A 19,110-nucleotide genomic window follows, 5' to 3' on the forward strand; every position below is an offset into this window, starting at 1 on the left:
TGACCCACTGTTTTTTTATTTCTTAAAATCTTCCTGCTTCTTCATATTTCTCTGTTCGGTGGTCTCGACTTCACATATGTGAGTCATGTGCTCCTGATTCAGGTCTGAGCTCCACCAGCTGCTGTAGTTCCCCACTGGACTGCAGCTGCTGTTGCGTCATCCATCCTCCTAATGATTAATGTCTCTCGGCCAGGTGGTGACTTATCCCCGTGTGTTCAGATAACATGCACCGATATCTACCGCCATAAATTCATCCTATCTAATACTTCTTCATTCACCCGGGATCACTCTTTAAACAGCTCACACCATGTATCAGCGCTGCGTGCAGGAAGATTAATAACCATAAGATAAAACATTTAGGATGGTGCTCAGGAAGACCCTCCTCTGACATGCATGACGCTGAAGTATTATGCATTGATTCAGCATCTAATACCCTCATATCTGAGTCTTTACCTACACTCAGCAGAACACATGTGCTCATATCTGCAGGAAAACGTGGCGAGAGAGACGCCGGGTGATTTAGGACCTTACACAGAGGAGGCTCAGCGAGGTGGAAACACACTTTGTTGGTGTCATGTTGATTCTGTCTGCTGGTTTCTCACGTGTGTGCTGCTGGGGAAGAATAAGCTGTATGAAAACCCCCTGATGCAGCAGAATCTGCAGCAGCACAACCTTCACTGCAACTCAGATAAAAAGCAGGATATTCAGAAGTGATACCACACAGGAATAAAACTCTGGCACCTCATGAGCTTAGATTGGACGGTTGTTTATTGAAATGTGGGACAGTGAGACAGAATGAGGATGTCGGATGGTTAAGGCACTTTAGAGTAAAAAAAACGAAGGCTGCAGTGGTGGACTTTACTCCTTAATGATGGAGGGGGTGATCATCTTGTTGAAGGAATAGTATTTGCAGTCACTGGGTGGTGCAATGTCCATGGTGGTGGTGCTAATCTTCTCCTTCTTGAAGCCGGCTTGAAGCAGATGAGGCACCTGGGTCTCCTGAAAATCATTAACAGACGGAGCGGGTCATTGCGAGGCGGCTCAGTCTGATCATATTTATCAGTAACCTTGAAGTCGTTGAGGCATGAGAGAAAAACTGAACTCATTCAACCCTGATGGACGGACTTAAAGCTGAGCGATGCAGATAAATATCAAAAACACGAGTCTACACGGTTATTAAGATTAATAAACCAGAGGACATACATCAGAGGAAGTATCACGTACTTTAACCAACATTATTCCCCAGCTTTCTAACTAGATGCTTGATTCTGATTGGTTGAAACCTCTTGACTACGGTTATTAACTTTCACTAACATGAGCAACACCAGAGGCAAACTGATCACACGTCATGTCAAATCAATCCACGGAAAAGAGTTCAGACACATTTAGCTTCTGCTTGTTGACACCATAGACCAGCATCAAAACAATGTGGCTAAAACGTTAGCTTCAGTTAGCATGCTAATTCGGCAAACTACGGACATTTTCATCTTGGATCCTGTCCATCAATATGATGAAGGAGCGGAGCAGGTGAGAGAAACTTTAGGTTAGCGATCTCTCCAAAGAAAGTTAAACCATGAGAGGTGGTGATGATAGCAGCAGGGTGCAAAGTTGTGACATTAGTTTATTTCTAAAGGTGTGTGAACCGCAGAGCTCAGAGAAGAAGGAGAGCTGAATGAGGACAGGTTCATGTTCAATCCACCACAACAGGCAGAGAAGAATCCATCACCGTGGAACAATCACTGACGAGGAATCACTGGGACTGTTTCTAAAGTTTGTATACTAAAAACATCAGACATATGAAATTCCAGATGCCCAAGATTCCATCAGCCCACACTTCAATTTAATTTTAAATTTAAAGTTATATTTTGGGATACATGTATTTTTGTGTGAACGTGATATTGTGTATATTGCTACTTATTAAACCACTGCTCTCTGGCCTTTTAATTCCCCCCAGGGATAAATAAAGTATTTTGAATTGAATTGAGATAAAGTAACTTTAGTAACAACAGCTGTTTTCACAAATCTACAAGACATGAATTCTAAGGGAGTTATGTAGTTTGATTATTGTGTAAAAAAAACTGCAAAATTACTAGTTAAGTTAGTATGCAAATTGAAGGGGAACACTTGTGGGAGCTAACTGCGGCTTAAAACCTAAAAAAAATGAAGTGAAAATTATGGTGAAACAGCAACTTAAGATATCTGGCTTTCTCTGTGATTCTACAGCAGAAACTTTGACACACTTCTGAGCTGGAACTGTATCATTCCCTGTTAGAATAGAATACACAATAAAAAGGTTCTGAGTAAATATTGTATAAAACATTTAGGATAACATTTGGTTTTAAAAAAATGGTACTGTTTGAAAAACACAGAGCTAAGATGTCTTAAAAACTTCAGATATTCAAAGAGTGATTTAGAATAAAGGGGACCAACCTCAAACATCTTCTCGATGTTGTCATACTTTGTCTTGAGCATCTCGCCCCAGGAGGTCAGGTTGCAGTAGGTGAGGACGCCGCCGGTCTTCAGCATCCTGTGAGCGTGACCCTGCAGAGGAACGCACACAAAACCAAATCAATCAGGCGTCCTGCTCCGTCCCAAAACGACCTGAAGCAGACAAACCGGCTCTAAATATAGCAGCATATGAGCGATGAAGTAACTGAAACTGGTCGTTGATAAACGTGTGGCTGCTTCAAAATCCACTTTTCATGCAAACAATTTCAAGTATGTAATAATCCTGGTGGAGAGTTGTAATCTCCTCAGGACCCGTCACAGGAGCGCTGTATGACCCTCAAACTACCTACCTTAATGAAGTCAAACTGGTGAGTGTGCCATGTCTCCTCTGACAGAGGGTATGTGTCATACAGGATGCCTGGAGAGGGACACAGTGTTGGAAGTTATTATACAACATGTGAATTGTTATTTTGATGCATTGTTTTTATCACATCCTTGTATTGTTTAAACCACTTTGAATGGATTATTCATCTTTATTTTAGGTGTCAGTGATAAATAACCACAGACTGTATAAATAATGGACGTAGTATCAGTGACGTCACTCTTCTGTTTTGAAGCTGATCGTCGGCGGCTGCCATCTTGGAAATAATGCACTCAACATAACTTCTGTTGAGCTAGTGTGAGGTAAAGAGGCGGGCCTTTAGCCTCCTCGCTAACAGCTACAATGTTCCCACCTGTCAATCAAGTCAGCCACGCCCTTATTAGGGCAAAGTTCGTAAGTTTAATATCTTCGGAAATAGCGAGATATAAAAATAGAGTGTGCTGATAGAGAAATTAGTTACTCAGACCTTCACTGTTTTTTTGTTGTTGTTTTTTTTAAGTTATATTTTTGGCCTTTTTGCCTTTATTTTGAAAGGACAGCTGAAGAGAGACAGGAAGTGTGGGGAGCAGAGAGCAGGAAATGGTCGACCGGCCAGGAATCGAACCGGCGACCCCTGCGACAAGGTCTGTAGCTGTATGTGGGACACTTAGACCGCTAGGCCACCAGCACCCCCTTAACTGTTTTTTTGAACCAGGCTGTAACCATCTTTGAGATCGTCTTTTTTCAATGGGTGTGTATGTGGTTTCTGGTGTTTCTACAGCCAGCTTCTAGTGGACACTTGAGGAACTAGGGATGGGCAATGATTTTTGAATATTCAAATATTTTCTCTTTGTAAAAGTAACATTTTTCATCGTTTTCACCGGTGTCTGGTTGTAATACTGTATTCCCGCCAGACGGTGGCTAAAGAGCGTCTTAAAGCTGTTTTCTAACCGCATTAACTAACAGAAGAAGAAGAAGAATGCTAACTCCATTAAATAGCAAAAGAAGAAGAAAACATTACGACAGTCGCAGCGATTTTCTCGGTTTCTGAATCTCACACTACTACACGCGTATTTCCAGAGACTGAGTGTGGCTGTAAAATGTAAACACACACGCCACGCCACGTCACAGAAACACTGACGTAACGATCGAGACAGACGCTGACAGTGCTCGCTACTAACAGCACCTCATCATGTTGCATGTTAATGAGACTGCCACACAAACTGGACGATAATGGGACAGGTGTGTGTGTGTGTTTGTGTGTGTGCGTGTGTGTGGGGGGGTGATTATTCGTCAAATAGATACCAATGATTATCGGATAGTATTTTGGCTTGAAATGCCCATCTCTACTGTGAACATGTTTTTTTCTGCTGTAAAGATCGTCTCTTTGAATTGGTGTGTATGTGGTTTCCATGTTCCTGCAGCCAGCCTCTAGTGGACACTCGATGAACTGCAGTTTTTCGCACTTCTGCTTAGGCTTCATATTTTTAGGTTACCGTTTGTAAATAATTTGGTGCAGAGCTGCTTTTAAACCCTGATGTGTTGATGGACACACTCTCGTTAGATTTTGATGCACTCTGACAGTTTTCAGGTGTTTGAAGAAACAGTTTAGTTTGATTTGTTCGACCTGCCTGCTCCCGTTTACTTCAAAACCCAGAGAGGTATTCGTTCTGACACATCACTGAGAGCTGAGGTTTGATTCCTCACCATCAAAGTGGTTGTCTGGCAGCGTTGGGACAACGTTCTCCCACAGGCCCTTCAGAGGGACGACCTGCAGCAGCACAGAAGAGAGCAGATTTACAAACAGGAAATGCAAACAGTGCTACACAAACATGTATCACCACAGGTGGACTGAATCAGCTGACTGACCTTGTGGGGCTGAGATTTGGCCCAGTTCTCGAGTCTGGCAAAGACGCCGTCGTTGCACTCGATGATCCAGTGCTCCTCGATGGGGAAAGACTGCATTTTGGTGGCGGCGATTGCCATGCCGAAACCGATCTCCAGAACCCGACCACCTTTCAAAGAACACACAAAACTGCACAATCAGAAAATATGACTCTGCTGAAGCTTGTTCAATGTCAACCAGGGTTCATTAAGGTTCCACTTTAAATGTTTTTAAGACCAGAGTCCTTACTCCTGTCATTTTGCTGCTGAAAGCTTCACTTCCTAACGTGTCTCCCTCCCTGGGTGTGGATTGAGAGCTCGTTGGTTGTAACATGTGTCTGGTCAAAAAGGCCAAAGGGTTTCATTTCCAGAGCAGCTTATAAATAGATGAGGGGTAAAGGCTACTTGTTGTTAACTGACCTCTTTATGAGGATTTATTGGCTCTTGGATCAGCTGCTGAGCGTAATTTTACTTTCATTTTGTTTTGTACACACCAAAGACAGATTTCCTGCAAAATGCACGCTGCTGAAGTCAGATCAGATAACACCAAACACGTCCACAGAAACCACAGCTGAGAAAAATGCATTTTTAATTCATGCAGAATTCCTTATAGCGTCCAATCTCCACTACATGTTTCATCCGAGTGCAGAGGAAGCATGCTTTAGTGCAGCAGCGTTCTGTGGATGGTTTCGGTGCACATGCTAGTCCCTTCCCACATGTCTGCGAGGGTGTGTGGATCAGTCTATTTTCACACAAAGCTAAGAGCAGATGAGCTGTTTCCCCCTGCAGTCTTCTTGGTCAGTTCCCATGAGTAGAGTAACAGCTGCTGTAGTATTCACAGAGCACTGAGCACCATGCTGCTCACACACTTACACGTGTCCTTTCAGTTAGTGTAGCAAAGGAAGACTGAGATATGTGCAAACAAAAAGAAATGTTTATTTATTTTCCATTTATAAAGACAGAATATTGGATAACAAACACTTCTGGTTGTTAACTGATTTAATGATTTATTCAAGAACAATTATTTTATCTCAGTCAAAGCTGCAAATTTTAATGCATGTGCAAATGCCACATTTAAGATAAAATTGTGTATAATTATCTAAATATGAGGTTATCTCATTTAATATTTCTAAAGGTTAACATTACCGATTTAAAAATCCTGCCTTAAAACATATTTTTACTCCTTGGCTTTCAACCCAGCATGAGATTTGTGTGGTCTCTGTCTCTGTCTGATGTTTTATTGGATTTTTATTTGTTCTTAAAGTGTCTTTATTCTATTTATTTTTAAAGTGTTTTATCATGATATTTATTTTATTCTATTTTATTTTCTGACAGCATTTTAACTTATTTTCCTCACTGTGCAGCACTTTGCAAAACTTGATTGTGTTTTTTTAAATGTGCTATATAAATAAAGTGGCTTGGATTGGAACATGACAGGTGCATGGGTGCAGTATCCTTACTCTGGCTGCTAAAATCAAATTAAAACATTTGTTTCTTTGTTTTCAAAGCAAGCAAATTCACAGCGACATTATAACTGTATGCAAAACTAATATCAATATTTTTTGTTTTACTTAAAGTTGCACTAACGTGTCTCAAAGTCGCAGGAGACCCTTAAAACACAGCTATTTTAAAGCAGTCTATCAACCGGAGTCCATCATCGGACGCACTTAATGGAGTGGATGTCGTGTCCGATAATGGACGCCGTTACGTCTTCGTATTTAATCAGTCAGTTTTTACCTTTAGAGGCTGCCACGGTTGACAGAGAGTGCATGTACGGGGTCTCCCAGCGCTCCATCACGGGCTTGCCCATGATCTCCAGGTGGGTGTCGGTCTCATTGTACCCGGCGCTCGCATCATGCCAGGAGGCCTTGCAGTCCTCTCCCTTGGAGAAGATGGGCTGAGCGGTGGAGGAGGTCATGTTGCTGTGGTGTGAAGGTGGAAGGCTGTGGTTGTTGTTTGGTTCTGGTGAACGGTTTGGCGGACTCTGTCTCCACACAGAAGAGGGTGACAGGCTGGAGGAGGTGGTTTATATCGGTCTCCGAAGTGCTGACTCTGCAGGAGTTTCACTACGGGTCAAATGCTCACACACATTCCGAGGGAATGAACGGAGGCAGCCTGAGATCCTCCATAAATAAGATGACTCACTCAGAGCTGAATATCTAAACATCATAAACCTCAGACTCTGAGAGGGATTTATGTTTCTGATATATTTATCCAAGGATAATTTCAGTGTTTAATCAGAGCAGGGGTAGACATTTTTATTTACCATACCTTACTGAACATTTGTACAGATATGCTAGTACCAAATACACCAATACCCTCATTTATCAATACATAGTTTAGTTTATTTATTTATTTTAAGTTTAGTTTCTTTATTATTCATCGTGTCGTGCACCATAAAGGTGCCCAGCCTGTATGGACTTACAAGACACTACAAAAACAAAACAAAATAGGAGCAACAACAGAAGAAGAGAAAGAAAAAAAGAAGACAGAAGAGTAGTTACAATACTCCACAAGTCCAACAATGACCTAAAGTAATTAAAAAGCACAGTGGTACACTTCAGACATTTGACAGTGACAACAACTAAATCAGACATAGAGTGTGCTCCTACGCTGCTGAACAGCATTTAACACAAACCGAGCAAACTGGAACACTATGTGAGTAAACGGGACATTTTTCTGATATTTTGTTGAAAAGGAGGCACCTGAGATCATGATATGAAGGACAGTAGAATAAAAAGTGCATTTCATTTTCAACTTCCTCCAGATCACACAAGGAACACTTCCTCTCCTCCTCTGGAACAGAGTGGAAGCGACCTGTCTCTAATGCCAGAGGAAGGAGACCACATCTCAGCTGAGCACAGACAGACCTCTGAGCTCTGGTTAGGTTAAGAGTGACAGGATAAAGTGTACATAATGTATGTTTTTGTTATATTTCATATTTTATTTTTTCCTTTAAAGCTGCTGTGAGGAACTTTTGGTTTGTATCGATTCTAACGTCCCCTTGTGGACAAAGTGATACCTCTTATCTCTTGTCCATGTAAAATGAATGTCAACAGATAATAACCTCATCCTGTTGTCGTTTAACATTTAGATTTATCACACGGTCTCTGATTATTTGCCATGAAAACAGACAAAAAAGGGTGTTTCTAAAGCAAGATGTCAATCATCAATTCTGACACCTACCCCCTCACAGCGGTTTCAGGCATTAAAAATGACAACAGAGAAGGTAGCAGTGTTGTTGTGGATGGTCTTGTTTGCTTTTGAGGGTCATAAAGAGGCATCAGTATCAGTTTCAGTCTGTTTCCTAGCCAGTTAAAAACTCCTCATAGTGCCTTTAATGTAATACTTTCTTTTTTTTTTTTTTCATTGATTTTAGACTTAGAACTTTTAATTGTCCACAATGTGGAAAATTGCCTTCGGCTTCACAGACAAACAGACAATTTAACATTTCTAGACAAAAACAGAGAGAGCGCTTGGGGTTGTTCCTGGTGATTGCCAGCAGAATTATTTTAAGTATAAAAAATATAAAACATATCCATATGTACATATGGAAAAAAACATAATATCATTAAGCTGCATGGATATTTTGGTGATGAGGGAAGTGGGGTATTTAAAACTAGCATTGAGAGTGTGATACAAGTGATAACCACAGACACTTTCTAAGGTTATTCCAAGACTTTCAAGGTCATTAAAAAGGACATTAAATGCCTGTTATCAGTCAATCTCACTCAATCTCTATGTTCTATTATTAACAAAGACCCAACATCAAGACCGGATCAGATCCAGTCCCATCTTCCAGACAGGACTCAGTCTGATCTCATCTTAATCCACCATGAGCAGAGCACTTTGCAGCATTTAGCAAGTTACAGTGGCAAGGACAAACTTCCTTTAACACATACACATACATAAGAACACATATGCATACACACATATACACATACATATATGTGGATATACATATGCATGCACATAGACAAGTGCATACGTACATACATACATAAGACCTGCAATTGATGTCATAAAATTATGCAGACCCCTGTAAACCCTGGACAGGGGACAGGCGGAAGCTGCAGTTTACTATTCATTTGTTTGGGTTTGCTAACATGGACAACAACTTTAGACATACATTTGTATACAATCATACACACTTCTTCACATCTATGTTCAGAAATACAATACAGAACATGCACAAAATCTCAGGTACAAATCAAATCAAGCTTTATTGTCATTTTGTTCATACTAGTGTAAAAACAAAATGAAAGAGCGTTTCAAGGAGATCAATTATTAAAATATAGTAATAAAAAGTATATATAAATATAAAATATATGTTAAAAACATAATAAGAGAGGACATAAAGAACTTAGCACATCTGCATCCATACTTTTAATAATTATATTTGAACACTAAGTGAATTGTCCACCTCATATTTTGCTAAATGCTATGCTAACTGCCCCTAATTTGTTCCAAACAAGATCATAAATCTCCTCACCTTTATCTCAGCATGCAGAAATTAGGATTTTTGATGGAGTTTTTTGCCTTGAATAAACGGTGGATTACTCAGCAGAGTGAGAGCTCTTAAAATTTTCTGCTCTCTGAGCTTTGGCATGGACAGCTGGAGTCAACCGGTGCACTGGATCTTATTCACACATGCTCCCATTGCATAACAATATCAACCACTACATGAGCCCAGTATGTTAAATCAAAAGAGGCTTTGTAGGACTTTTTTAAAGGCTGCTTTATGTTTGAGAAACACAGTTTATATTTATATAAATGCACTTAAATATCTGTCTGTTCACTTCAGTTTTGTCTGCTGATACACCAGCCTCTGTTTAGATTGCCACTCCCCCTTCATAAAACTGTATATGTAACAGGGTCAGATAAGTATGTGTGCATTTCAGTTCCTTGTTGATATAGAAGTTATTATCTCATTCCATCCTATTAATTATTTAACTGTTTTGTGTGTACTTTTGTTCCCTTATATTTTATTATGTGTTTGACTATCTGAAGGTATTCTGATTTCATTTACACGTCATGTAAAGACTTTATTTATTTACATTTAGAGAGCTAGTTAACGCACACAGCATGGGATGTGATGCTATATTTTAATATTGTAGGAGCCGGAGCGGACTGTGTCTTACTTTGAGGCTCTGTGTTTGTCTTTGTGTCAGATTAAAACGCTGGTGCAGAATCCCCGTGTCATAGCCCAGTTGTTTTGGGCCGATGGGCAAATATCATTAAGCTGCATGGATATTTTGGTGATGAGGGAAGTGGGGTATTTAAAACTAGCATTGAGAGTGTGATACAAGTGATAACCACAGACACTTTCTAAGGTCATTCCAAGACTTTCAAGGTCATTAAAAAGGACATTAAATGCCTGTTATCAGTCAATCTCAATCAATCTCTATGTTCTATTATTAACAAAGACCCAACATCAAGACCGGATCAGATCCAGTCCCATCTTACAGACAGGACTCAGTCTGATCTCATCTTAATCCACCATGAGCAGAGCACTTTGCAGCATTTAGCAAGTTACAGTGGCAAGGACAAACTTCCTTTAACAGGCAGAAACCTCCAGCAGGACCAGACTCATGTTAGACACACATCTGCTCAGACCGTGTTGGAGAGAGGGATAGAGGGAGGTGAAGAAAGAGAGAGAGAGAGATGATAGTGGTGAGATGGATAGTAGTAGTTATAGAGGCTGGAAGGACAAACTTCCTTGAACGGGCAGAAACCTCCAGCAGGACCAGACTCATGTTAGACACACTTCTGCTGAGGCTGAGTTGGAGAGAGGGATAGAGGGAGATGAAGAGAGAGATGGATAGTAGTAGTTGTAGCAGCTGGAAGGACAGATTTCCTTTAACAGGCAGAAACCTCCAGCAGGACCAGACTCATGTTAGACACACATCTGCTGAGACCGTGTTGGAGAGAGGGATAGAGGGAAATGAAGAGAGAGAGAGAGATGATAGTGGTGAGACGGATAGTAGTAGTTGTAGCAGCTGGAGTCTGGCACGTCCACAGCAGCAGAGGAACCTATGAGACAAGGGAGCTCAGGGACTCCAGAAAGGTCTATGGTTAGTAACTTTAAAGTGACAGGCAGAGAGATTCAACAGACCTCACTGCAGTGGAAGCCACCATCTTGGTTGTTTGGTGGCAGAGACCTCCAGCAGAACCAGACTCATGTTAGACACACATCTGCTGAGGTCGTGTTGGGGGAAAGAAAGAGGGATAGTTTAAAAATGATGATATGAAAAACAGTTTTGCTGTGGTTTAATTCACATTATAATCATGCACATCGTTGTTCTCTTTGTTTTGGTGGATAATAACGATGCATGAGTGTGCTGTAGTTTCTGTGTTTGGTATCTGAGTACATGATCCTGTGATATGTGTGTTTAAAACATTCATTCTCACAGAGAGTGAGCCGCCATGTGCTTCAAGGAAAGACTTCAGCTGAGCTCACCACCCTCTCTCTGGGTTGGTAGCTGTGTCAGATTTGTAATTCTGATGAAGCTTTGTAAAAACTATTGTCCTCTAAAGTGCTGTAATTGAAATCCCTGCAGATGATCTCCGTGCAGGGTTTCACTCTTTCTGCCAAATTAGTCCCAAACATTGACCACCCAGCAGCGCTAAATCCCATCAAAAGGTTCCTAATGGGCTTCTTTTGGAGGCGTGTGGCATGACAACATTTTAAAAGCGCACAGTAAGAGTCATGGTTTATTGTTTTCATGGCGGTGCTCGCTGCAGGAATGTGAGGCTCTGTGCAAGTAAGTATTATTCAAAGGCAGTGTGGATGAAGGGCCTCGTGTGTGAGTGGTAGGTGGATGAAAATCTGCAATCTGATAAGGACCCTCACAGAGAAGCCGCTTCCACTCAGCTTCACCTAATGGGACTGAAGAGGATGATGGGTAACCGGGGCAGAGGGGCTGTGAAGATGAGCTGATGATGTATTTTTGACCGTCATTCTGTCTCATGGTGCGGCAATTCATGCAACACACAGAGAGAGGGTAAGTGACGGTGAAACGGTGTGAGGCGGGGAGTTTAGGGGGCGACATGTTCATCTTTTCATTTCTTTAGGAAATCATCCTAAAACAGAAACAGTACCATAGAGGAGAACATCTCTTAAATCACATGCTGCTATGATAACACTTTATTTATATATTTTCTTTTACAACAAAACTGTAGTTTTACAACAACTGGCACTAAATAAGTGGTCACAACTTTAAACAAATTACACGTCTCAGCATTTACTCAGTATACTGAGTTGCAGGACTAATAGCTTCACTTTAACTCTTCCTGTCCCATTAAAGTTACTAACCATAGACCTTCCTGGAGTCCCTGAGCTCCCTTGTCTCGTAGGTTCCTCTGGATCTCTGCTGCTGTGGACGTGTCAGACTCCAGCTGCTACAACTACTACTATCCGTCTCCCCACTATCATCTCTCTCTCTCTTCATCTCCCTCTATCCCTCTCTCCAACACGGTCTCAGCAGATGTGTGTCTAACATGAGTCTGGTCCTGCTGGAGGTTTCTGCCTGTTAAAGGAAGTTTGTCCTTGCCACTGTAACTTGCTAAATGCTGCAAATGAACAACTTATTTTTTTCTTGTTTTCTGTGTAATGGGATGATCCTGATTTATAACCTGTCCTGTAATCACCCTGACTGACTGAGTGCTGTGTCTGTCCCTCTAAAGAGTAACACTGACATGTTTCTGTGTCTGTCCCTCTAAAGAGTAACACTAACATGTTTCTGTGTCTGTCCCTCTAAAGAGGAACACTGACATGTTTCTGTGTCTGTCCCTTTAAAGAGTAACACTGACATGTTTCTGTGTCTGTCCCTCTAAAGAGTAACACTGACATGTTTCTGTGTCTGTCCCTCTAAAGAGTAACACTGACATGTTTCTGTGTCTGTCCCTCTAAAGAGTAACACTGACATGTTTCTGTGTCTGTCCCTCTAAAGAGGAACACTGACATGTTTCTGTGTCTGTCCCTCTAAAGAGTAACACTGACATGTTTCTGTGTCTGTCCCACTAAAGAGTAACACTGACATGTTTCTGTGACTGTCCCTCTAAAGAGTAACACTGACATGTTTCTGTGTCTGTCCCTCTAAAGAGTAACACTGACATGTTTCTGTGTCTGTCCCTCTAAAGAGTAACACTGACATGTTTCTGTGTCTGTCCCTCTAAAGAGTAACACTGACATGTTTCTGTGTCTGTCCCTCTAAAGAGGAACACTGACATGTTTCTGTGTCTGTCTCTCTAAAGAGTAACACTGACATGTTTCTGTGTCTGTCCCTCTAAGGAGTAACACTGACATGTTTCTGTGTCTGTCCCTCTAAAGAGTAACACTGACATGTTTCTGTGTCTGTCCCTCTAAAGAGTAACACTGACATGTTTTTGTGTCTGTCCCTCTAAAGAGTAACACTGACATGTTTCTGTGTCTGTCCCTCTAAAGAGTAACACTGACATGTTTCTGTGTCTGTCCCTCTAAGGAGTAACACTGACATGTTTCTGTGTCTGTCCCTGACTAAAGAGTAACACTGACATGTTTCTGTGTCTGTCCCTCTAAAGAGTAACACTGACATGTTTCTGTGTCTGTCCCTCTAAAGAGTAACACTGACATGTTTTTGTGTCTGTCCCTCTAAAGAGTAACACTGACATGTTTCTGTGTCTGTCCCTCTGAAGAGTAACACTGACATGTTTCTGTGTCTGTCCCTCTAAAGAGTAACACTGACATGTTTCTGTGTCTGTCCCTGACTAAAGAGTAACACTGACATGTTTCTGTGTCTGTCCCTCTAAAGAGTAACACTGACATGTTTCTGTGTCTGTCCCTCTAAAGAGTAACACTGACATGTTTCTGTGTCTGTCCCTCTAAAGAGTAACACTGACATGTTTCTGTGTCTGTCCCTCTAAAGAGTAACACTGACATGTTTCTGTGTCTGTCCCTCTAAAGAGTAACACTGACATGTTTCTGTGTCTGTCCCTCTAAAGAGTAACACTGACATGTTTCTGTGTCTGTCCCTGACTAAAGAGTAACACTGACATGTTTCTGTGTCTGTCCCTCTAAAGAGGAACACTGACATGTTTCTGTGTCTGTCCCTCTAAAGAGTAACACTGACATGTTTCTCTTTTAGAAGTGGACAACAACACACTCTTTGTCCTGAAAGCGGCTCTCCCATTTATCTCAGTGTTACAATAGTAACTTTATTACTCAACCCGTGTCCTCACTCACATCAGACTGCTGTCTTCAGCGTTCCTCTATCAGCCTGCTCAGACTAACGTCCAGTGATCAGGGTCAAAGGGGAGGAGAATTCCTCCACAGGTCAGCGAGATAATCCCTCCGTTTATTATCAGTCGGTTCAGAGTCCTCTCTCGTTTTAATCACAGACAGATTTCACTAACAGAGGGGGAGACAAAGAAACACATGAGTAACTCACGTACGTACAATATATTAGATAAAATTATTAGAAATAAAATCCCTAAAGAGATTGGCATAGTTTAAAGTTGTCTACCTCCTTGTTTTCATTTTATACAAATACATACAATCAAACTAAAAGATAGAATAATCTGAATTGTCATCATGTTTGTTTTATGAGTTTTGTTGTTGTTCTAAAGCCCATGATGTATTTGTTTAATGTAACATTTCACAGATTAAGTTTTCTTTTCAAACTGGAGTTAATTTGCAGAGTTCAGCCCCCTGGTGGTCGTGATGTTCATGTAAACAGTGTGATGGTTTTCACCACAACACACATTACAGCACAAATAATGCATCATAAAGTGTCAGAGCAGGTTTTGATTTTGCATCAGAGAAACTAAACTTAATTAAATCAGAAGTTTGTATCACAGTTTGTTTTTAAGTAATTATCATGCAGAAATGTTAGAAAGTGTTGCTCTAAGACTCTTAGATATAAAGATTCTTGTATTTTTTTAAAACTGAATTTCTGGGACAAACATTTTTCTCTAATGTCTGACATTTTAAGACAAAAAGAGAAAATTATTTCCATGGAAAAGAAATATCAATATTTGTAACAAGACAAAACAGAGACAATTTAACAAAGACTCAGACATATGTAATAAAATAAATAAATAAAATGAGTAAAATAAATAAAAAATTAAAAACACTTGAGGAAAAAGGACAGAGAAAGAAAGAAATAATAGTAAAAATGATTTAAAATACCAACATAAATGAAGAAAATATAAATATTTATTAATAGATTTCTTTTTATTTCATTGGTTCTACATTTTTTGTATTTAATTAATTTCTAGGACAAATTTTTTACTTCCTTTCAGATGCAGTTATTTTCCTGATACATGGAGAGAGACTAATAAACCATTTAAATCTGTCAGCTGTACCAACACACAGCTGTAAAACAGTTTAAACCCTCTCTGTTGTTTGATTATAAAGCAAAGTGAATCTCTTTAAAGTTATGTTTTTGGCCTTTTTGCCTTTATTAGATAGTACAGCTGAAGAGAGACAGGAAATGTGGGGAGTAGAGAGCGGGGGAAGACATGCAGGAAATGGTCGACTGGCTGGGAATCGAACCGGCGACCCCTGCGACGAGGACTGCAGCTTCTGTACATGGGGTGCTTAGACCACTAGGCCACCAGCAACCCCAGCAAAGTGAATCTCTCACACAATACTCCAAACACTGAATTATTATAAAAACCAGGTGAAAAAATGCTCCTCTACAGCATGAAAGTTGAGATGAATGATGTTTGTGATCATGTGACATGGAATAATGTCATGTGGAACCATTACAGGATGTGCAAAGAGGAAATGCATCAATGCACAAAAACTATAATGAATATTTGATGTCAGATATCTGAGGGGGGAAAGCATCATAATCGAGATAAATCACATCACCAGAAACAAACTGTGAAAAATAAAAAATATCTGAGACCTGTGGGTTTACTGTGGTATTAAGATGTTAGTCTGACACAGTTTGTAGAACACACATTAAATCTGTGAAAACATTAAAGTGCTGCACAGGATTGGTCTGCACTGCTGGGCTGCTGTTCACCACTCAACAGGAAGAGGGCACTGTGTTTTTTTTCCCTCACAAATCCAGAAGAAGAATTGCAGGAGAAATATTTCCTTGCTATTGTGTGGCTGTGTGGTTTCCAGATGAATGATGGATGATTGACTTTCATAACACTCTTTCATAACACTCTTTCTGCAGGCTGAATACCTTTGTATCTGTAGCTCCAGATTCTAATCAAACACATCACCTCTTCTATGTTTCCCATTCAAGGGAAAGCATCAACACTTGATCCACCGAGCTCTGTAACTCATCCACAAATAGCCTTGTCTCTCTGTGTCTCACATATTATTAGTAACACAGTAGGTTTTTATGATGTATTTTTTATGCATCCAGTTTGTGTCAATGTGCACATATTTCAGTTTTGGGCACAGAGATTAACTTTAAAATACATAAAATATCAACATGTATTCTGATACTGTACAATCTGTTGCAAATAAAACACAGGCTTCATTTATTGGTAATTAAATGACAGTGATCCAGTGATAACATATGAATATCAGCCTCTTAAAGGAACGTGTGATTGAAGGAATGAATTCTGTGTATGTCTTGATTTCTGCATAAATCTGTTGATTTGTGAAGATGTTTAATTCTCCCTCCATGAATCCGTCTGTGCTTCAGCAGCCTGTTAACATAGGTTTAGCACTCAGTGTGTAGCAGAGCACTCAGCTTCACTCAGGCGTCAGTCACTCATGTTGTCAGCGACTATTTTTAAAAGGAAATTGATGGGTATTGCTCCTGAAAGGTGTTATTTAGGTACATTATGTGTCAGCTCTGTCACTTGTGTTTCATGTTTGAAATGTCAGCGTTTCATGCTCGTCGCTCCAGTTGTTTTATTTTCTCAGTCATATGGCAGATGTCATGTCGTTTCAGTTCTTGGAAACTTCTGTGCTGATTGCTTTAAAGTGTTTTAAGTGTTCATGTAAATACAAGGATGTTGAACTTGGGCTTTGAGTAACTCATTGATTCTAATTGTGACCTTTCTCTTGATTCATTGATTTTATTTTTCAGAAAGAGTCCCACAGTTTGTAATAAACCTCAGTGCACAGTGATACATGTGGTCCAGCATACATAAGCCAGGTGCAGAGGCATTACTGTGCAGAACATCACCATCACCAAAAGGTTAAAAGTCTACCAGTTTCTGTTTTACATGATAAAGGGTGGACGATGCAATTTTTCATAACAGAGGGTTCAAAGCAGTACATGTCAGTGTCAGCATGAGAACCAAAAGCAGAGGTCAGAATATTTCCTCCAAAGAAATGTCAATAAAAACAGGCCCTGAACAAAAACATGTGCTGCTTCCTCTAATTGATTTGCTTGTGAGTTAGTGAGCAAACCACCAACAAACCTAACTTAGATGTTTAGCTATAGCATTGTAATCACAGCTATCCAACGCCTAATACAAGTCTATTAGACGATAACAGTCATATGCTTACATACTGCATAGTTATTCTCTATTAAGATGATTTAAAAACACACTTTAAATAAAGCTGAACATAATTTAATCATCTGACTTCAGATGGATGATTTAAAAAGGAGGAAAGCTACTGTTAGCCCCTATAGGCAGGGGCGTAGCGGACGAGGGATACAGGGGGTCCACGTCCCCTCAACTGCCTTATTTTTTTTTGCACTTTTCTGTATCATGAATCAAGTTTGACAGCTGTTCAATTAATTTTAACAAAAATCTATGTCATGTAAAACGATTGTATTTATATTTAGGGCTTTCCAATGTATATTGAAAAAGTTTTAACATTAATTTTAATGAAGAACGAGTGAGTTATCCTCATTGAACCATGATCTGTGAGAATTAAAGAACACCAATGGACTAAATCTTGTTTACATATTTAGTAATGGAGTTAAAAATTAGATTAAAAAAATGTGTATTGGGATTTTTTGGGGTTTTGATACTTCTGGATAATTGAATATGCCCCGGGTCAAATTGACCCAGGAACATTATTGCTGTTCCAGAGAAACGAACATAACAGGAGGGTTAATAAACCTTAATTTCCTAAGAGGGCTGTCTGCTCTTTATTATGTCAGTGTCTTTATTAGCTATCAGCTGTTGTAAGTGCTGCTTCTTCACCAGGCTTCCCTTATTAAACAATCTCCTGATAGGAACATGTACATGGAAGAGGACAAGGGCCACTGAAGAAAATAAAAATGAAGGTCAAATTTTTTTTAAATTATTATTATTATGAGATTAAAGAAAGAATTCTGAGATTAAAGTCAGAATTCTGAGATTAAAGTCAGAATTTTGAGATTAAAGTCAGAATTCTGAGTTGACAGCATTTTGAGATTAAAGTCAGAATTTTGAGATTAAAGTCAGAATTTTGAGATTAAAGTCAGAATTTTGAGATTAAAATCAGAATTCTGAGATTGAAGTCAGAATTCTGAGATTAAAATCAGAATTCAGAGATTAAAGTCAGAATTTTGAGAATAAAGTCAGAATTCTGAGATTAAAGTCAGAATTCTGAGTTGACAGCATTTTGAGATTAAAGTCAGAATTTTGAGATTAAAGTCAGAATTTTGAGATTAAAGTCAGAATTCTGAGATTAAAATCAGAATTCTGAGATTGAAGTCAGAATTCTGAGATTTAAATCAGAATTCAGAGATTAAAGTCAGAATTTTGAGAATAAAGTCAGAATTCTGAGATTAAAGTCAGAATTCTGAAATTAAAATCAGAATTCTGAGATTGAAGGCAGAATTTTGAGAATAAAGTCAGAATTCTGAGATTAAAGTCAGAATTCTGAAATTAAAATCAGAATTTTGAGATTAAAGTCAGAATTTTGAGATTAAAGTCAGAATTCTGAGATTAAAATCAGAATTTTGAGATTTAAATCAGAATTCTGAGATTAAAATCAGAATTCTGAGATTAAAGTCAGAATTCTGAGATTTAAATCAGAATTCAGAGATTAAAGTCAGAATTTTGAGAATAAAGTCAGAATTTTGAGATTAAAGTCAGAATTTTGAGAATAAAGTCAGAATTCTGAGATTAAAGTCAGAATTTTGAGAATAAAGTCAGAATTCTGAGATTAAAGTCAGAATTTTGAGATTAAAGTCAGAATTCCGAGTTGTAACAATTTAGAGATTAAAGTCAGAATTCTCAGATTAAGGATGAAATGTAGCTATTGTGCTAACTCTGTCATATTTACATTGAGGCATACTGTTAAAATGTTGATTAATGTGCATTTTCCTTATCAAATAAACTCAAATTAAATTAAATTAAAGTCAGAATTCTGACTTTTTTCCTAGAATAATAATGATTTTTTAAAAATGTGATCTTTTTTTTTTCTTTCAACTGGCCCTAATCCTGTTCCGTAAATGTAAAGCACTAACCCTGAAATAACCCCCCCCTGTGTGTTTAGAGCATAGACTGTATGTTCAGAG

The 19,110-nt window shown here is 39.3% G+C and overlaps 1 protein-coding gene across 1 annotated transcript; it reads right to left on the bottom strand.

The window, feature by feature from the left end:
* Positions 1–750: 750 nt before the first annotated feature.
* Positions 751–6,804, bottom strand: gamt (guanidinoacetate N-methyltransferase). The gene is made up of 6 exons (XM_034677829.1): positions 6,431–6,804; positions 4,679–4,824; positions 4,517–4,580; positions 2,799–2,866; positions 2,431–2,541; positions 751–999 (listed from the first exon to the last, which is right to left on the bottom strand). Exons 1-6 carry the CDS (start codon positions 6,609–6,611, stop codon positions 859–861), a joined length of 711 nt encoding a protein of 236 aa, XP_034533720.1. The 5' UTR covers positions 6,612–6,804; the 3' UTR covers positions 751–858.
* Between the last annotated feature and the right edge of the window lie 12,306 nt (positions 6,805–19,110).

The sequence above is a fragment of the Notolabrus celidotus genome, chromosome 2 (genome assembly GCF_009762535.1).
Source record: "Notolabrus celidotus isolate fNotCel1 chromosome 2, fNotCel1.pri, whole genome shotgun sequence".
Lineage (NCBI taxonomy): Eukaryota > Metazoa > Chordata > Actinopteri > Labriformes > Labridae > Notolabrus > Notolabrus celidotus.